Source organism: Gobio gobio (assembly GCF_949357685.1).
Source record: "Gobio gobio genome assembly, chromosome: 12".
In the NCBI taxonomy this organism is placed as follows: Eukaryota; Metazoa; Chordata; class Actinopteri; order Cypriniformes; family Gobionidae; genus Gobio; species Gobio gobio.
In genome coordinates this window covers 1,576,302-1,595,730 of record NC_137105.1, presented here as the reverse complement: position 1 = coordinate 1,595,730, position 19,429 = coordinate 1,576,302, and the positions used below count along the sequence as shown (strand labels likewise).

The following is a 19,429-nucleotide window of genomic DNA, read 5'->3' as shown; positions in this document are numbered from 1 at the left end:
CCGTGATCGGTGGAGCCTGTGCAACAAGACCAAATATTATTCTAAATATTCCACACTCAACTATTAGTGGGATTATATCAAAAGTAGTTTCAGCCTCAAATGATTTCAAAATGTAGGCTACCGGTATATATCTGGCATAGACTACAGTATTTAAAATAGCATATGCATTAGTTACATTCTCAATTTAATTTACAGAGCAATCCCTGCTAAGTTTTTAGTTTAACTAATACTATAGAAGAGGATTAGTGTGTGTCGCACACAACAGACTCGCAACGGGGCGTGGCATCACGATGGTGGCGCTCCATCTTGATGTCGGCACAACCCTAGCGCACGCCTCCTGCTCTCCGTTGGGTTGTTCTTGGAAACGACAGAGGACGACTCGGGGTAATTTTTCTATAAACCATCATGAAATAGCGCCGAGAAGAACATACACGACAATGTTTACTTTAGTAAACTTGACCAAAACAGTTAATGGTCAATAGCATCCCTACACTGCTGTGGACGTTGTTAACTTCATTAATGTGTTTACTGTGATAATGGACTGCGGATGAGAATAGGACTCGGTATTCGGTTTCGGATTCGGCCAAATCTTAACCAGTGGATTCGGTATTCGGCCGAACCCCAAAAATCTGGATTCGGTGCATCCCTAATCAAAAGTGGAAGCGATTGGGAACAACAGCAACTCACAGAGCGGGGACAGCGCATGCTGAGGGTCACAGAGCGGGGTCAGCGCATGCTGAGGGTCACAGAGCGGGGTCAGCGCATACTGAGGGTCACAGAGCAGGGTCAGCACATGCTGAGGGTCACAGAGTGGGGTCAGCGCATGCTGAGGGTCACAGAGCGGGGTCAGCGCATGCTGAGGGTCACAGAGTGGGGTCAGCGCATACTGAGGGTCACAGAGCAGGGTCAGCGCATACTGAGGGTCACAGAGTGGGGTCAGCGCATGCTGAGGGTCACAGAGCAGGGTCAGCGCATGCTGAGGGTCACAGAGTGGGGTCAGCGCATACTGAGGGTCACAGAGCAGGGTCAGCACATGCTGAGGGTCACAGAGTGGGGTCAGCGCATGCTGAGGGTCACAGAGCAGGGTCAGCGCATGCTGAGGGTCACAGAGTGGGGTCAGCGCATACTGAGGGTCACAGAGCAGGGTCAGCGCATACTGAGGGTCACAGAGCGGGGTCAGCGCATGCTGAGGGTCACAGAGCGGGGTCAGCGCATGCTGAGGGTCACAGAGCGGGGTCAGCGCATGCTGAGGGTCACAGAGTGGGGTCAGCGCATGCTGAGGGTCACAGAGCGGGGTCAGCACATGCTGAGGGTCACAGAGCGGGGTCAGCGCATGCTGAGGGTCACAGAGCTGGGTCAGCACATGCTGAGGGTCACAGAGCGGGGTCAGCACATGCTGAGGGTCACAGAGCTGGGTCAGCACATGCTGAGGGTCACAGAGCGGGGTCAGCGCATGCTGAGGGTCACAGAGCTGGGTCAGCACATGCTGAGGGTCACAGAGCGGGGTCAGCACATGCTGAGGGTCACAGAGTGGGGTCAGCGCATGCTGAGGGTCACAGAGCGGGGTCAGCGCATGCTGAGGGTCACAGAGTGGGGTCAGCGCATACTGAGGGTCACAGAGCAGGGTCAGCGCATACTGAGGGTCACAGAGTGGGGTCAGCGCATGCTGAGGGTCACAGAGCAGGGTCAGCGCATGCTGAGGGTCACAGAGTGGGGTCAGCGCATACTGAGGGTCACAGAGCAGGGTCAGCACATGCTGAGGGTCACAGAGTGGGGTCAGCGCATGCTGAGGGTCACAGAGCAGGGTCAGCGCATGCTGAGGGTCACAGAGTGGGGTCAGCGCATACTGAGGGTCACAGAGCAGGGTCAGCGCATACTGAGGGTCACAGAGCGGGATCAGCGCATGCTGAGGGTCACAGAGCGGGGTCAGCGCATGCTGAGGGTCACAGAGCGGGGTCAGCGCATGCTGAGGGTCCCAGAGTGGGGTCAGCGCATGCTGAGGGTCACAGAGCGGGGTCAGCACATGCTGAGGGTCACAGAGCGGGGTCAGCGCATGCTGAGGGTCACAGAGCTGGGTCAGCACATGCTGAGGGTCACAGAGCGGGGTCAGCACATGCTGAGGGTCACAGAGCGGGGTCAGCGCATGCTGAGGGTCACAGAGCTGGGTCAGCACATGCTGAGGGTCACAGAGCGGGGTCAGCACATGCTGAGGGTCACAGAAGTGGCCAACTTTCTGCAGAGTCAAGAGTTCCAGACCTCCAAACTTCTGTGGCCTTCAGATGAGCTCAAGAACAGTGTGTAGAGCTTCATGGAATGGGTTTCCATGGCCGAGCAGCTCATCCAAGCCTTAGTGCAATGCAAAGCGTGGGATGCAGTGGGGTAAAGCGCGTCGCTACTGGACTCTAGAGCAGTGGAGACGTGTTCTCTGAGTGACTAATCACGCTTCTCTGTCTGACAATCCCATGGACGAGTCTGGGTTTGGCGGTTGACTTGCCTGACTGCATTGTCAGGGGGAATTATGGGGTGGGGTTGTTTTTCAGGGCTTATTAGTGTTGTGTAACAGTGTTGTGCATGTTGTGTTAGTGAGGCCAGCAGGGGGTGCTCACCCTGTGGTCTGTGTGGGTCCTAACACCCCAGTATAGTGATTGGGACACTATATTGTAACAAGCACCGTCCTTCGGATGAGACGTTAAACCGAGGTCCTGACTCTCTGTGGTCATTAAAAATCCCAGGATGTCCTTAGATAAAGAATAGGGGTGTAACCCCGGCATCCTGGCCAAATTTGCCCATTGGCCCCTCTCCATCATGGCCTCCTAATCATCCCCATATACAGATTGGCTTCATCACTCTGTCTCCTCTCCACCAATCAGCTGGTGTGTGGTGGGCGTTCTGGCGCAATATGGCTGCCGTCGCATCATCCAGGTGGATGCTGCACATTGGTGGTGGTTGAGGAGATTCCCCCTTCTATATGTAAAGCGCTTTGAGTGCCTAGAAAAGCGCTATATAAATGTAACAAATTATTATTAATTATTAATTATTATTAGTTCCAGTGAAAGGAACTCTTAACGCTTCACCAAGACATTTTGGACAATTTCATGCTCCCAACTTTGTGGGACCAGTTTGGGGACGGCCCCTTCCTGTCCCAGCATGACTGACCAGTGCTCAAAGCGTCGGTCCAGTAAGACATGGATGAGCGAGTTTGGTGTGGAGGAACTTGAGTCCTGACCTCAACCCGATAGAACAGCTTTGGGATGAATTAGAGCGGAGACTGAGAGCCAGGCCTTCTCGTCCAACATCACAAATGAAGAATCCCCATAAACACACTCCTAAACCTTGAGGAAAGCCTTCCCAGAAGAGCTGAAGCTGTTAGAGTGACTCCATATTAAACCCGACGGATTAAGAATGGGATGCCCTTAAAGCTCATGTGCACATAGAGGCAGGCGTCCCAAAACTTTTGGTAAGTTAGTGTATCTCAGTATTTCAAACTTCTTAGTACCCCTAAGCAAAGAAAGAAAAAGAAAAAAGTGCCTGAAGAGCCTCACCTGTTTTATTGGTCAGTCTGAAGACGACTTTGCGGTCAGCGATGCCGCACACGTTCCTGACAGAGGCGATGCAGCTGTAGTTGGCGTAGTCCTTGGGCCTCAGGTTCTTCAACTTCAGAATCTTTGTTTCCCCCTGGAGCTCAGAGCGAGAGATACAGAGAAATGTGTGCAAATGTGTGCTTCATTGTGCTCAATATAGAAAAGATGCAGCAGAACTGGATGCAAGTAGATTATTAAACACATTTACTGTCAAACATGTCAGCCAGGGCCGAAGCCACCACAGGCATTGAGCAGGAGGATGATAATTAAAAAAGAAGATTATTCTTCATGCTGCTCTGTTTATTGACAAAAAATGTTTTAGGCTCGGCTGCCTCACCACTCATCAATGTCAGGATGAGTGAGAGGACCAATCAAATCAAAGAAGGCAGAGCTTCACTGTTCACAGATTACAAACATGAACTCCTGGTGATGCTTCAGTTTTAATGGTGAAAGAGTGTGAGGTAAAATAATATCAGACAATATTACGATACGTTATGATAGAAGTGTTAAAAGACCAACAGTGATGCAAAATACATGACTTTTGTGACAAATTACGCCATTTTGAACTCAATGTGATGAGACAAGAAACATTTTGTTGTTTCGTATTTTCAATATATTAGGCAATATATTGAACATGAATAAGAGTGAATTTGCGTTGTTTCTTTATTGCCATAAATCCACTTAAATCCTTTAATTATTGAATTCCAATAACAAAACGTTTTAAACAGGGTTATTATAGTAAAATAAAACATAAAAAACATTTGTGTTGCTTGAAATTAAATTGAAATGAAATCAGTGCTGGGACTGCTTCTCTTCTCCATCTACATGTCATCACTCGATCTGTCCTTCAGAAACATGGTTTCTCCATCACTGCTATCATCTAGAGCTACTGGAGTGCCTCAGGGCTCAGTACTGGGACCGCTTCTCTTCTCCATCTACATGTCATCACTCGATCTGTCCTTCAGAAACATGGTTTCTCCATCACTGCTATCATCTAGAGCTACTGGAGTGCCTCAGGGCTCAGTACTGGGACTGCTTCTCTTCTCCATCTACATCTCATCACTAGATCTGTCCTTCAGAAACATGGTTTCTCCATCACTGCTATCATCTAGAGCTACTGGAGTGCCTCAGGGCTCAGTACTGGGACTGCTTCTCTTCTCCATCTACATCTCATCACTAGATCTGTCCTTCAGAAACATGGTTTCTCCATCACTGCTATCACTGCTATCATCTAGAGCTACTGGAGTGCCTCAGGGCTCAGTGCTGGGACCACTTCTCTACTCCATCTACATCTCATCACTAGATCTGTCCTTCAGAAACATGGTTTCTCCATCACTGCTATCATCTAGAGCTACTGGAGTGCCTCAGGGCTCAGTGCTGGGGCCGCTTCTCTTCTCCATCTACATGTCATCACTAGATCTGTCCTTCAGAAACATGGTTTCTCCATCACTGCTATCATCTAGAGCTACTCAAGTGCCTCAGGGCTCAGTACTGGGACCGCTTCTCTTCTCTCATCAATAGGATCTGCAATTCAGAAACAAGGTTTTTCTCATCACTGCTAAGCTGATGACACACAACTGTACCTTTCATTCTAATAAGACGATCAGATGATGCTCACATCTTGGCCTGCCCGACAGACATTTCTTGATGAAGCACCACCTTCAACTTTTCAACAATTTCAAGACATTGATGATTTCCTAAAGAACAGCCACTGGCTCTGCACCCCAATACCTGAATTCACAGACCTGTGCCCTCCATGTTCAAGACATGATTACGGCCTCACTGCTATCTTTTAAACGATGAGTTGACCTGCAGGAAAATGATTTGGCGTAACCCAATTTCTCATGAGGGAAGTGATGTATCGTCGCTTCAAAAACCAAGTGCCAGTTTTCACAGTGCCAGTGTTGTAGTTTGATCGCATGACCCAATTTCCCCATCAGACCCGAGTTCAAGGAGAGAGAGAGCGTGACAGAGAGCTGTGAAAGTGCACCAAGATCTCTCGAACTCTGGGAAATGACTTCTACATGTGTGTGTGTGAGTGTTGTTACTGTAACCCAGAGCAGCTACGCTCTCATTTCACCACAGTACTGCATGATGATGATGATGATGATGATGATGATGATGCATTAGCCACATGTTGACTACAGATAAATATTGAGCAAATCTGTCACGAGCAGTGATGCATTAGAGGACTAGCAAACTAATCCATCCCTGGAGCCCAGCTGCAAGAAATCTCTCATTTCCATCTTTACTGTAACGGTATGAGCATCTGAAGATGACATTTTTCAAACTAAAGTCATTGAGCCTATGGTTAAAGATTTGGGATAGTTGTAGATTTATGCATACGATCTGGGCCGGGTTTCCCAATAACGATGTATCTTAGCTCTAAAGAGCGTGTTCTACGAGCGAAGTTACGATCACTCGCAGCAATTCCACGTGCGTTTCCCAAAAATGTACTTAACATGAACGCGCGAGAACGCGCTCTAAGTGCTACTTAATAGTCGCTGTCCATTTGCGAAGTTCTGAAATATAACCTTATATGGAATCGTTTCCTCTGAACGTTTCACCTAATAATTGTCATCTGATGTGGATTAGCAATCAAAACACGTCTATTAAAGCAACTACCTTCAGACATGAGGCACAAAAAAAAAACAAGAAAAAAAAAACAAGAAAAGATACCTTTAAAAAAGACGAAATAAATATCCTCATTTAATTCAGATGTGTATTTATAATTTTTTTTTTTTGTAACCTGCCCTCATAAAAAATAAATAATAAAATCCAGTGATCATAAAGTCAGTTTCCACAATAATATTAAGCAGCAGAACTGTTTTTTTTAATCAACATTGATAATAATGAGAATATTAAAATAAAAAAAATAATAAAAAAGTGTACAATAAAGTACAATCAAAACCTTATAGTATTATCACAATGCACTTGAATAAAGTTAAAGGTGTAATCTGCCGGTTGTCCTGTAGGTGACCTCATAACTCTGTCTTCTTACGATACACTTAGAGCTTTACGATTACTACAGAGCACTCGTAGATCTACGATCATTTTCAAGTGCTACTTAAGTTACGATGCTTTTGGGAAACAGACCTTAATATTAAGATCACTCGTACGATCGTTTTTACGATCAACTTAGGCTTACGATGCTTTTGGGAAACGCAGCCCTGGATGTTTCAGTGGTTACTGCTCCTGTACTAAGTGCACTAAATATTTCATATTAATGCATATTTAATATATGCATCTAAAACTTCCATGCATTTGGATTACACAAACGAACTAATAAACTTAATGTGATGTATATTTGTCAGTCATACATAAATGAAATATTTCTATAATTAATGTGTTTTAAATACACAATATGTAGGTTTATAGATTTATCATCCATACGTCTATCATTGAGATACTATTAGAGTTTTTATTAGTATCTTTGCAGGTTTAGTTTAAATTTTATTTGTCATTTTTAACAGTTAACAAAATAATTCGATATAGCTTTCATTCATTTTATTTCAGTTTTAGTTTTAGTTATTTTAGTACATTCACTTAAACTAAATGAAAATGAGAAATGTTTCTTTGGTTTTTAATATTATAGTTTTGACTAATATTCTGAGTTACATTCAATTAATCTTGTTATGTTTAATGATTTTTTAATAGTTTTTTAAAACATCTTTATAGTTTTTATACATTTTTATTTCAGTTTTATTTTTTAGTTTAGTTTAGTAGATCAACTTAAACTCAATGAAAAAGAGAAATGTTGCTTAAATAATTTTTGTTAACGTTTTTTCATCATTTTTAATATTTTTATACATTACATTTATACATATTGATTTAAAATGAGAAATGTTGCCTTGGCAAGAAGCTGAAACTTAAATATTTTATTTTATTTCAGTTAACTTTTTTATGGTTTTAGTTATAGTTAACTAAAATAACCATGTTAGAATACATTTTAACTAATTGAAAATTGTTCCACAGCCATATTTGAATAATGTTCATATTTTTAACAGACTAAATTCTCACAATGAACATGATTATGTTAATTCTAATAAATGCATTTAAAAAATAGTATTATTTAAATAAAATAAAATAGATGCAAATAATAAACAATGCAATGTTTCAGAGACTTTTCCAGACAAATATGCATCATATTATGTTTGTGTTAAAATAGTGCAATTCAGATCTTAAAATTGTGTTTTGAGTGGGTTTACTAAATGAAAATGAGAAATGTTTCTTTGGTTTTTAATATTATAGTTTTGACTAATATTCTGAGTTACATTCAATTAGTTAAAGTTTTAGTTATTTTGTTGTGTTTTATCATTCTTAATAGTTTTTTTTAAAACATATTTATAGTTTTTATATATTTTTATTTCAGTTTTATTTGTATTTTTAATACATTTTTATTTCAGTTAAATTTTTTATTTTAGTTTAGTAGATCAACATAAACTCAATGAAAAAGAGAAATGTTGCTTAAATAATTTTTGTTCAAATTTTAGTCATTTTGTTGTGTTTTCATCATTTTTACTATTTTTATACTACAAGTTATTGATTTAAAATGAGAAATGTTGCCTTGGCAAGAAGCTGAAACTTTTTTAATATTTTATTTTATTTCAGTTCACTTTTTTATCGTTTTAGTTATAGTTAACTAATTGGAAAATTGTTCCACAGCCATATTTTACTAATGTTCATATTGTTAACAGACTAAATTCTCACAGAATTGTGTTAAATAAAGTCAGAATTGTGTGTATAAAGTCAAAAAAAGAGAAAAAAAAGGAAAAGGGGGAAAAAAGAAAAAAAAATAGCCTTTTTGACAATGACTTGTGTTTATAAATAGCCCCTTTCTTTTTTAAATTTTTTGTTTTGTTTTTGTTATTAACTTTTGTATTTTGACTACATTTGTAATTACATGTATGTTTACTCTCTTTCCCCTATGAGAGTTTTGTATTTTGCTGTTTTTTGTCAATAAAAAACAAACAAACAAAAAACAGACTAAATTCTCACAATGAACATGATTATGTTAATTCTAATAAATGCATTTTAAAAAATAGTATTATTTAACTAAAATAAAATAGATGCAAATAATAAACAATGCAATGTTTCAGAGACTTTTCCTGACAAATATGCATCATATTGCACTGTGTAATGCAAGTTTATATGCAATTCAGATCTTAAATTTAGGCCTACATGTGTTTTGAGTGGGTTTACCAAATGAAAATGACAGATAAACAGCCACTAAACAAAAAACACAGTGCATGAAGGACGTGTTCGCTGCACATTATATGATGAACTCCTCAAAGTATGAGAAATGCATGAGTAAGACGGTTGCGCGACAGCTTTCATCAGCGCCGCGAGTTCATCATTAATCTGTATCTCATTATCGTTCCACAGCAAATCCATTCACTGCGACGCGACCGAGCTGCGTTCCTCATTTCAAAGCCAACCTTTGGAATTTTAATTTGCGGGAACGATATCGTGCTTATCGTGTTTCGCCGCCGCATTACGGCTCTGAGACGCAGGGGGTCTTTAGGCCCATCGGTCCTGGAGGCTTGTAAAGCATCTCCCCATCTGAGCGAGACACAGAGCGGCTGGCTTTGATGAGGCGTCCCACTCATCACAGTAGATTATAATATCAGACAGATAACGCTGCGCCAGTCCTCGCAACTAAGAGCTTCCCTGGCTTTCATATTCCGGCGATCATTCACCCTCTCCCCAAACGTAATTTCATTAGGCGGACGTCGCCACCTCTGTCTGTGTCTGCCTGATATCGGCGCTCGCTGTCAAGCTCCTGATGGGAAACCAATTGGAATAAAAAATCCTCAAACGAGATCAGAGAGACAGAAAGAATGAACGTGTCTAAGTAGGAGGAGTGTGTGCACGTATGCTGAAGAATAACGCGAACTTTGACGTTTATGTGTTTGATTATTATACGCATACACTCACCTAAAGGATTATTAGGATCACCTGTTCAATTTCTCAATAATGCAATTATCTAATCAACCAATCACATGGCAGTGTCTTCAATGTATTTAGGGGTGTGGTCCTGGTCAAGACAATCTCCTGAACTCCACACTGAATGTCGGAATGGGAAAGAAAGGGGATTTAAGCAATTTTGAGCGTGGCATGGTTGTTGGTGCCAGACGTATTTCACAATCTGCTCAATTACTGGCATTTTCACACACAACCATTTCTAGGGTTTACAAAGAATGGTGTGAATGGTTTAAAATGGAGTCGAGAACCTTAGAGTTCTATATAGAACCTTTTTTGCTTACACTTTATATTGATAGACATTCTATCAATTATAAATAACTTTGCAACGACATGTCTACGTGTGTAACGTTAATATAAAGTTATCCGGTCTTTAATAATGCTCTCATTATTTATACATCAATCATGGAATGTTGTTTTGAAACATTGTATTTGGATGTTTTAAATTTTTTAAATGTTACTACTTGTTTCGGAATGTGCATTTTAGAAGAAAAAAAGGACATTTTGAACATTCAAGAACAGGACGAAATAAAGATCTCTTAATTGCAACAAAACACGGCGTGAGCGAGCCTGGATGTTCAGCTCCTCCCGTTAAAGAGAAACAGACAGACAGGACGAGTGTGAGGACGACAGGCCGGCGATTACGCCGCGGCTATAGCTGTTCTCATGACAACTACAGCGGAAACAACACCAGCTCCTGACGGCTTCACTGACACACGTTCTCTTTTCTCGCCGGCCTGAAGCGCGTGTGAAATGGTGAGATGGCGAATGCAAAAAGTCTTCAGATCCGCTGAGGAAGAGCTGACTATCACCTCGTGCTGGTTTACATTCACACTGCTAACAGTCCTCACACACTCTTGCCACAACTAATTAAAGTCTAATTCCAGTTCAGCTACACAACAATATTTACAGTTGAATATAAATGTTTACTTTGTACCCCAACCAACAATGTAACGCATGATTTCTTGGACTTGAAAAATCCAGTAAAATATTACTCCAGTGTAAAACAGCTGCTTAGCATATATATGATGTTCTTGTTTTCTATCTTCCAGGTCAGAAAAACAATCATTTTCTGACTCCATTGGCGGATATTTGTTCTTGTTTTAAGCACAAACTCACTTCATTTTGACGCATTTTTCCCAAACAAGACTTAATCAGTCATTTTGCTTCTCCAGTAAATGTATCTTGCTTTGAGAACGTTTAGATGTTTGTACTGGAAAACAATAGTAGGGGTTAGTTGTAACACGCATGTTTTAACCCTTTCCACACAGAATGACGAAACTTGGTGTATTTACTAGTTGCCATATCAAAATTATTAAGAGAAAAAATAGCGCCAAAATTAAAACATCTCTGGAAGATATCACTGAACATGTATTTAACCATAGCAAAAGTACATTTCTTACTTAAGTTTAGATTTCATCACTTTCATCTCATTTTTTGTGTTTATTTAAAATAAGACAAATCTGATATTATTGTAATCTTATATCTGTTATTTAACAGTTGAGATGTTCTTTAATGCGGATCTAACAACAGACACGAGCCACGGGTTTAAATCCCACTGGGTTACAATGAGCCCCTGTTAGAAATGCCATTATATTCTAAACTTCTATGAATTCTTTTGAGAAACCATGAGAAAAGGGCGAATAATGACTGAGAGTTAATGTTCAGAAATTATGAATTATTATTATGTTTTGAACTCTGCTGTTTAGCTGTATTTAACGATGTGTTTGTAGTCAAACTCAAAAATGCTTATATTTTTAATGATTAAAAAATAAAAAATTTAACTTTTTAAAATACAATAATGGTATTTTGTTGACAAAATATTTTAGTTTGTCTTGGATATTTTTTTGATAATATACGGTAAAATTTTAAGTAGGGCTGTCAAAAGATTAATCGCGATTAATCGCATCCAAAATAAAAGTTTGTGCTTACATAATATATGTGTGTGTACTGTGTTAATTATTATTTATATATAAATACACACACAAGCATGTATATATTTAAGAAAAAATATTATTTTTTATATATAAAACATTTATATTTATATATATTATAGATTATATAAATGTATATACAGTATATACATGCAAATATTTCTTAAATGAATGTGTGTGTATTCATATATAAATAATAATTAACACAGTACACACACATATATTATGTAAGCACAAACTTTTATTTTGGATGCGATTAATCGCGATTAATCTTTTGACAGCCCTAATTTTAAGCTGTTATTTGGTCATGTTATAATGTACTCCACCTATGGGGCATGTTGTCACATTTCACTTCCATTCTTTCGGGGTAAATAAAGAAAAAAGTATACACTGTATTAATGAAACAAAACCACATAATTGTTCTAGACATGTGTGCAATTAATGTGGGAAACAATAAATACTCTGAACCCCAAGTGGATTTACACAAACTGAGAAAGTCAAAAAGCGTGAGGTTGTGCCCGCTCTCCCCTAAATAGTAAATCATGCGCATGATTTATAAATCGAGGGTATATTTGTTCTTGTTTTAAGCACAAACTCACTTCATTTTGACGCATTTTTCCAGTCATTTTGCTTCTCCAGTAAATGTATCTTGCTTTGAGAACGTTTAGATGTTTGTATTGAAAACAATAGTATTACCGCGGTACACTCTTAAAAATAAAGGTTCTTAAATGGTTCTTTGGCGGGGTGTATGGTTCCATGAAGAACCTTTAATATCCAAAGAACCTTTCCATTGCACAAAAGGTTCCTTGTAGCGCAGAAAGGTTCTTTAGACTATAAAATGGTTAGAAAAAATGGTTCTTTAAAGAACCTTTCACAAAACGGTTCCTCAGGGAACCAAAAATGGTTCTTCTATGGCATCACTGTGAAAACCCCTTTTTGGTTCTTCCTGGCACCTTTATTTTTAAGGGTGTACTTTGAGCAGGGGTTATATTCTTACCTGGGTGAAGAAGGGCTCGTAGATCTCCACACCTTTATCGGATCCCTGTGAGAGAACGTCTCGTCCTCGGTGCCAGCTGTAGCGGATGGGAGGGTTGGAGTTGGCCACACAGCGCAGGAACACCGTCCGCTCGTAGTAGAACTGCTCTTTCGCTTCACCTATACTCTGATGAACCGTCACCACGGGCTCGTCCAGATCTGAACACATCAACAAAATCAACAAATGTTCATTCAAGACGGCATGGAAGAACTCATGCAGGGGCTCTTGAGTGTGAGGAAAGTAACTTTTCCACCTCTGAAATCCTCATAAAACATGCAAATATTTTAGAAACACTTGGCACACTTTTCCCATCGCATATTTTAGTAATAATCATAAATTAGGGATCAGTCTAAAGCTTAAACACTCACAGTTCATCAGTTTTGAAATTGGATATAATGGTGCAGGGATAACGTCAAAAACCCGGAAGACTAATTTGGCCCTGGATCCCTCAAGATTTTCTTATACTAAGTGTTTGAGTAGTTTTTGTGTAACTCAGATCCTGGGTCAGACGTAACAACCCAGTGTTTGAGTAGTTTTTGTGTAACTCAGATCCTGGGTCAGACGTAACAACCCAGTGTTTGAGTAGATTTTGTGTAACTCAGATCCTGGGTCAGACGTAACAACCCAGTGTTTGAGTAGTTTTTGTGTAACTCAGATCCTGGGTCAGACGTGAAAACCCAATGTTTGAGTAGTTTTTGTGTAGCTCAGATCCTGGGTCAGACGTGACAACCCAGTGTTTGAGTAGTTTTTGTGTAACTCAGATCCTGGGTCAGACGTAACAACCCAGTGTTTGAGTAGTTTTTGTGTAACTCAGATCCTGGGTCAGACGTAACAACCCAGTGTTTGAGTAGTTTTTGTGTAACTCAGATCCTGGGTCAGACGTAACAACCCAGTGTTTGAGTAGTTTATGTGTAACTCAGATCATGGGTCAGACGTAACAACCCAGTGTTTGAGTAGTTTTTGTGTAACTCAGATCCTGGGTCAGACGTAACAACCCAGTGTTTGAGTAGATTTTGTGTAACTCAGATCCCGGGTCAGGCGTAACAACCCAGTGTTTGAGTAGTTTTTGTGTAACTCAGATCCCGGGTCAGGCGTAACAACCCAGATTTTGAGTAGATTTTGTGTAACTCAGATCCTGGGTCAGACGTAACAACCCAGTGTTTGAGTAGATTTTGTGTAACTCAGATCCCGGGTCAGGCGTAACAACCCAGTGTTTGAGTAGTTTTTGTGTAACTCAGATCCCGGGTCAGGCGTAACAACCCAGTGTTTGAGTAGATTTTGTGTAACTCAGATCCCGGGTCAGGCGTAACAACCCAGTGTTTGAGTAGTTTTTGTGTAACTCAGATCCTGGGTCAGACGTAACAACCCAGTGTTTGAGTAGATTTTGTGTAACTCAGATCCTGGGTCAGACGTAACAACCCAGTGTTTGAGTAGATTTTGTGTAACTCAGATCCTGGGTCAGACGTGACAACCCAGTGTTTGAGTAGATTTTGTGTAACTCAGATCCTGGGTCAGACGTAACAACCCAGTGTTTGAGTAGATTTTGTGTAACTCAGATCCTGGGTCAGACGTAACAACCCAGTGTTTGAGTAGATTTTGTGTAACTCAGATCCTGGGTCAGACGTGACAACCCAGTGTTTGAGTAGTTTTTGTGTAACTCAGATCCTGGGTCAGACGTAACAACCCAGTGTTTGAGTAGTTTTTGTGTAACTCAGATCCTGGGTCAGACGTAACAACCCAGTGTTTGAGTAGTTTTTGTGTAACTCAGATCCTGGGTCAGACGTAACAACCCAGTGTTTGAGTAGTTTTTGTGTAACTCAGATCCTGTTGAGCTGTATAACAATGATTCGTTTTCTGTGTATGAATGTATCCAAACAGTTGCTCATCTGTCTAATAAAACACATCAGATATTAAAGCAGCTTTGGTGTTATAAGTCTGCAAAATATATAACACTGTTCTAGTGGTTTTGGGGTAGTTTAGTCCAAAAATCTTTATTGTGCTTTTAATCTTCTATCACTTTTTCACACTTCAATATTTTTTTGAGTGTCTGTATTCGAAAAGCACTCATGAATTACAGCCATGCAGTTCACAGGTTAAAATATCATCAGCTCTATCCGAGTGGGAATCTGCTGGACTAGCAACAGAAGATGAAGATTTCCTCGGCTGTCACAGTGACGGAAACAGAGAGAGTGAAATACTGCAACAGACGAAATCACTCAACACTTTCATCGGCTTTTCCAAGAGGAGAAAGAGCATCACTTCAGGAGCTGCCGGCTTGGCTCTATTTATACTTTCCTCTGGAGGACAGATTGACGGTGTTGATCAATGACCTGACAGGAAGGTCCTGAACACACACCTGCTGGACCACCAGTGTCCTCCAGAAACACACTTATTACCGCATCAGCTTTAGCACACATTCATTCCCACCGGACACAGATTGATCTTTCATTGCTCTCGAGACTAAAAGGACATTTCTGGTAGATTTTGTTAAAGTTGAAGTGTTTCTCCCAATATGTACCAAAAATGACGACCAGAGAGAATGAACCTACAAGTTTGATTAAACCATCAAAATATGAGGAACAATTTTTATACGTGTTTTAAATATGAGGGAAGAACAAAGACTAAACTTGGTTAAGGTATTTATCTGACAAAATTATCTGACAAAAAAAGGCAGTTTTATTTTTACTATGGAATAAAAGGCATAGAAAAACAAAAAGCAAACACTGAATACAACATAATCAGTTGGATCTCTCTTGTTTTTGCAGGTGTTCATAATTTCTTTGTATAACAGTCTGGCCAAAAATTATGTCACACAGTTTGTCATATTTCATTGCGTTATTATCGTCACAAATAAGACAATCACTTTCAAGCACAACTACACAATATGATTAAAAAACCCTATTGGGGGGATTATGGGGTGGGGTTGTTTTTCAGGGGTTAGTTCCAGTGAAAGGAACTTTTAATACTTCACCAAGACATTTTGGACAATTTCATGCCCCCAACTTTATGGGACCAGTTTGGGGACGGCCCCTTCCTGTCCCAGCATGACTGACCAGTGCACAAAGCGTCTCCAGTAAGACATGGATGAGCGAGTTTGGTGTGGAGGAACTTGAGTCCTGATAGAACAGCTTTGGGATGAATTAGAGCGGAGACTGAGAGCCAGGCCTTCTCGTCCAACATCACAAATGAAGAATCCCCATAAACACACTCCTAAACCTGGAGGAAAGCCTTCCCAGAAGAGCTGAAGCTGTTAGAGCTGCAAGGGGTGAGCCGACTCATATATATATATATAGCTGGTTTAGAGCAATCTAAGCCATGAGATTGGTAGGTCTGTTAGTAAAATCTGCTGATTTACGCAATCCCTGTTGCATTATATATGCCAATGGTGAGAGTTCAAAATGGGAAAAAGCCCTTTTTTCCAAAGTTTGCATGTCTGTAACTCAAGAAGTATTAAAGATATCTCAATATCTTTTTAGATTCTGGTTCTAAACAAACTTTTCTTTTGGCATTTCCAATTGTAATAGGCAAAAGTGTTCAATTCCAGAGATACAGGGACCTCAATATGGCTCCATGAGTACATTGTTCACATTTTCAGTGGTCAAAAAACAAATGTGGGTCACTTTCCATAACACTGACATTTTTTGTATTTTAAAGAGGAATGTCTGAAGGACAAATAATGATGAAACTAGAAATGTATCTTGTTTTCCTCTATCAAAACATTGGCTTAGAGTGACAAATATGTCCATTTTCCAAGGTTTGCGTACCTGTGGCTCAATAAGTATTAAAGATATCTCAATGTCCTTTTAGATTCTGGTTCTCAAATAACTTTTCTCTAGGCATCTCCATTTTTAAGGCCCTGTATGGTTCGATCACAGAGATATTGGGATCTCAATGTGGCTCAATTAGTAAATTGTTGAATTTTACCCATTTTTAAATGTCAAAAACAAAACGTGAGTGACTTTGCATATAGCTGATGCTTTTTTTTTTCTTTTAAAGAGAAATGCCTGAAGAACAAATAATGTTGAAACTAGAACGGTATCTTGTTCTCCCTCTTTGTACCTGAGAGCCAAACATGTTCTCTTTCCAAAGTTTGCATGTCTGTAACTCAAGAAGAATTAAAGATATCTCAATATCTTTTTAGATTCTGGTTCTAAACTAACTTTTCTTTTGGCTTCTCCAATTGTATTGGGCAAAATTGTTCAATTCCAGAGATACAGGGACCTCAATATGGCTCCATGAGTACATTGTTCACATTTTCAGTGGTCAAAAAACAAATGTGGGTCACTTTCCATAACACTGACATTTTTGGTATTTTAAAGAGGAATGTCTGAAGGACAAATAATGTTGAAACTAGAAATGTATCTTATTTTCCTCTATGAAAACATTTGCTTAGAACGTACCTGTCTGAGTGACAAATATGTCCATTTTCCAAGGTAAGTATTAAAGATATCTCAATGTCCTTTTAGATTCTGGTTCTCAACTAACTTTTCTCTTGGCATCTCCATTTTTAAGGCCCTGTATGGTTCGATCCCAGAGATATTGGGATCTCAATGTGGCTCAATCAGTAAATTGTTGAATTCTACACATTTTTAAATGTCAAAAACAAAATGTGAGTGACTTTGCATACAGTGGATGCTCTTTTTCTTTTAAAGAGGAATGCCTGAAGAACAAATAATGTTGAAAATAGAACTGTATCTTGTTCTCCCTCTTTGTACCTGAGAGCCAAACATGTTCTCTTTCCAAAGTTTGCATGTCTGTAACTCAAGAAGTATTAAATATATCTCAATATCCTTTTAGATTCTGGTTCTCAATAAACTTGTCTCTCGGAGTCTCCATTTTATATGCCCAATATGGTTAAATTCCAGAGATATGGAGATCTCAATGTGGCTCCATGAGTACATTGTTGACATGTACCCATTTTCAGTGGTCTTTGCACACAGCTGATGTTTGTTTTATTTAAACATGAATGTCACTATTACTGATTATGTACTCTAGCAATACTTGAAATACAATACTATAGACCTCAAAACATGTGAGATTCAGGTGTCACAGTCAACTATGTAACTCTCATAGCTGCATAATCAAACAAACCATTGTTCCAACTGAAACAAAAATGGCAGGCAAGCTCTGAATTGGTGCCACATCGGCGTAATGAATCAGTGTATTTATTTGGAGCAATCTGCTCTGCCAAAATGGCCCGACTCAATCGCTTCATTGTGTGCGTGTAGCTGTCTTCGTAAAGGTAATTGCTCCTACCTGCGCCGCGATAATGGATCCTGGATGAAGTATTGACCGCCTCTAGATTTTGATTAAGGGCCTGCGGGGCAGAACATGTCTTAATGAAAGTGAGGAATCAGCATTCAAGGTGGCAGCGTCCACTCGCTGATTACGTTTGGGTCTTCGGCGAGCGAGAGGAGAAACTAGAATCTTTGCCGATTAACATTTTCCGTGTGTTCTGTATTTCTCAATGATATAACTAGAGGATGATATTTGCGTCGTTATGGGATGAAAAGGCCAGCACTAATCAGTTTTGATTCAGAGCCATGATATCACTTGCTGGTCAAACTCGCTGGAGTTCATGATGAATATATTGCGTTTCGCACTAAGTATCTCGCCCGTTTATGCAAATCCATGTCTTTAAAGTATTAATAGCAAGAATTAGCAAGTGAAATTATATCTAATTTACTATAAGTGTCATTTGGATTTCGTGCTCGAGATCGTTTCCGTGAGAAACCAGTAAATCTGGTCCAATTCAGCGCTCTGTTAAACACCCATCACAAAGAAGAATCACGCCTAGAATCTCAATAATTTCTCATAGACAGATATGGGAAAAAACAGAGAGCAAACTCGCGATAAAAGCTTAATAATCTCAGACTTTGGTCCTCTATAGATCTCAACGAGTGATCTGAGCTTCTCTCCACATAAATGTTGCAGCTCCAGACTCTTATTGTATAAATATTAACTCATTAGTGTCTTTTTTCCCCTCTAGGCGGTTTAGGAGAACCATGAAGCATATCTCAAAATCAAACATTTTTTAAAGATGTTTCTGAGAAAAAGACCCCAGTAATCTCCCTCTCTCTACACATATACGTACTGTACATATATACACACACACACACACACACACATACAGCCAGAATCTATATATATATCGATTCTGGTTCTCAACTAACTTTTCTCTTGGCATCTTCATTTGTTTGATTATGCAACTATGAGAGATACATTTCTAGTTTCAACATCATTTGTCCTTCATGTGAAAAAATGTGAAAAATTTACTCATGGAGCCATATTGAGGTCCCTGTATCTCTGGAATTTAACAATTTTGCCCATTTCAATTGGAGAAGCCAAAAGAAAAGTTAGTTTAGAACCAAAATCTAAAAGGATATTGAGATATCTTTAATTCTTCTTGAGTTACAGACATGCAAACTTTGGAAAGAGAACATGTTTGGCTCTCAGGTACAAAGAGGGAGAACAAGATACAGTTCTAGTTTAAACATTATTTGTTCTTCAGGCATTTCTCTTTAAAAGAAAAAAAAAGAAGCATCAGCTATATGCAAAGCCACTCACATTTTGTTTTTGACATTTAAAAATGTGTAGAATTCAACAATTTACTAATTGAGCCACATTGAGATCCCAATATCTCTGTGATCGAACCATACAGGGCCTTAAAAATGGAGATGCCAAGAGAAAAGTTAGTTGAGAACCAGAATCTAAAAGGACATTGAGATATCTTTAATACTTCATGAGCTACAGGTACGCAAACTTTGGAAAATTGACATATTTGTCACTCTAAGCCAATGTTTTGCTAGAGGAAAAGATACATTTCTATTTTCAACATTATTTGTCCTTCAGACATTCCTCTTTAAAATACCAAAAAATGTCAGTGTTATGGAAAG

General features: G+C 39.7%; 1 protein-coding gene across 1 annotated transcript in view; it reads right to left on the bottom strand.

Moving 5' to 3' along the window:
• LOC307135627 (MAM domain-containing glycosylphosphatidylinositol anchor protein 2) overlaps positions 1-19,429 on the bottom strand; it is a gene marked incomplete at both ends in the record, with an annotated part of 254,854 nt that overhangs the window by 109,252 nt on the left and 126,173 nt on the right. The window contains 2 exons of the mRNA XM_079832200.1: positions 3,543-3,675; positions 12,495-12,691. Coding sequence (XP_079688326.1) covers positions 3,543-3,675; positions 12,495-12,691 — 330 coding nt within the window. The remainder of the gene's footprint in view (positions 1-3,542; positions 3,676-12,494; positions 12,692-19,429) is intronic.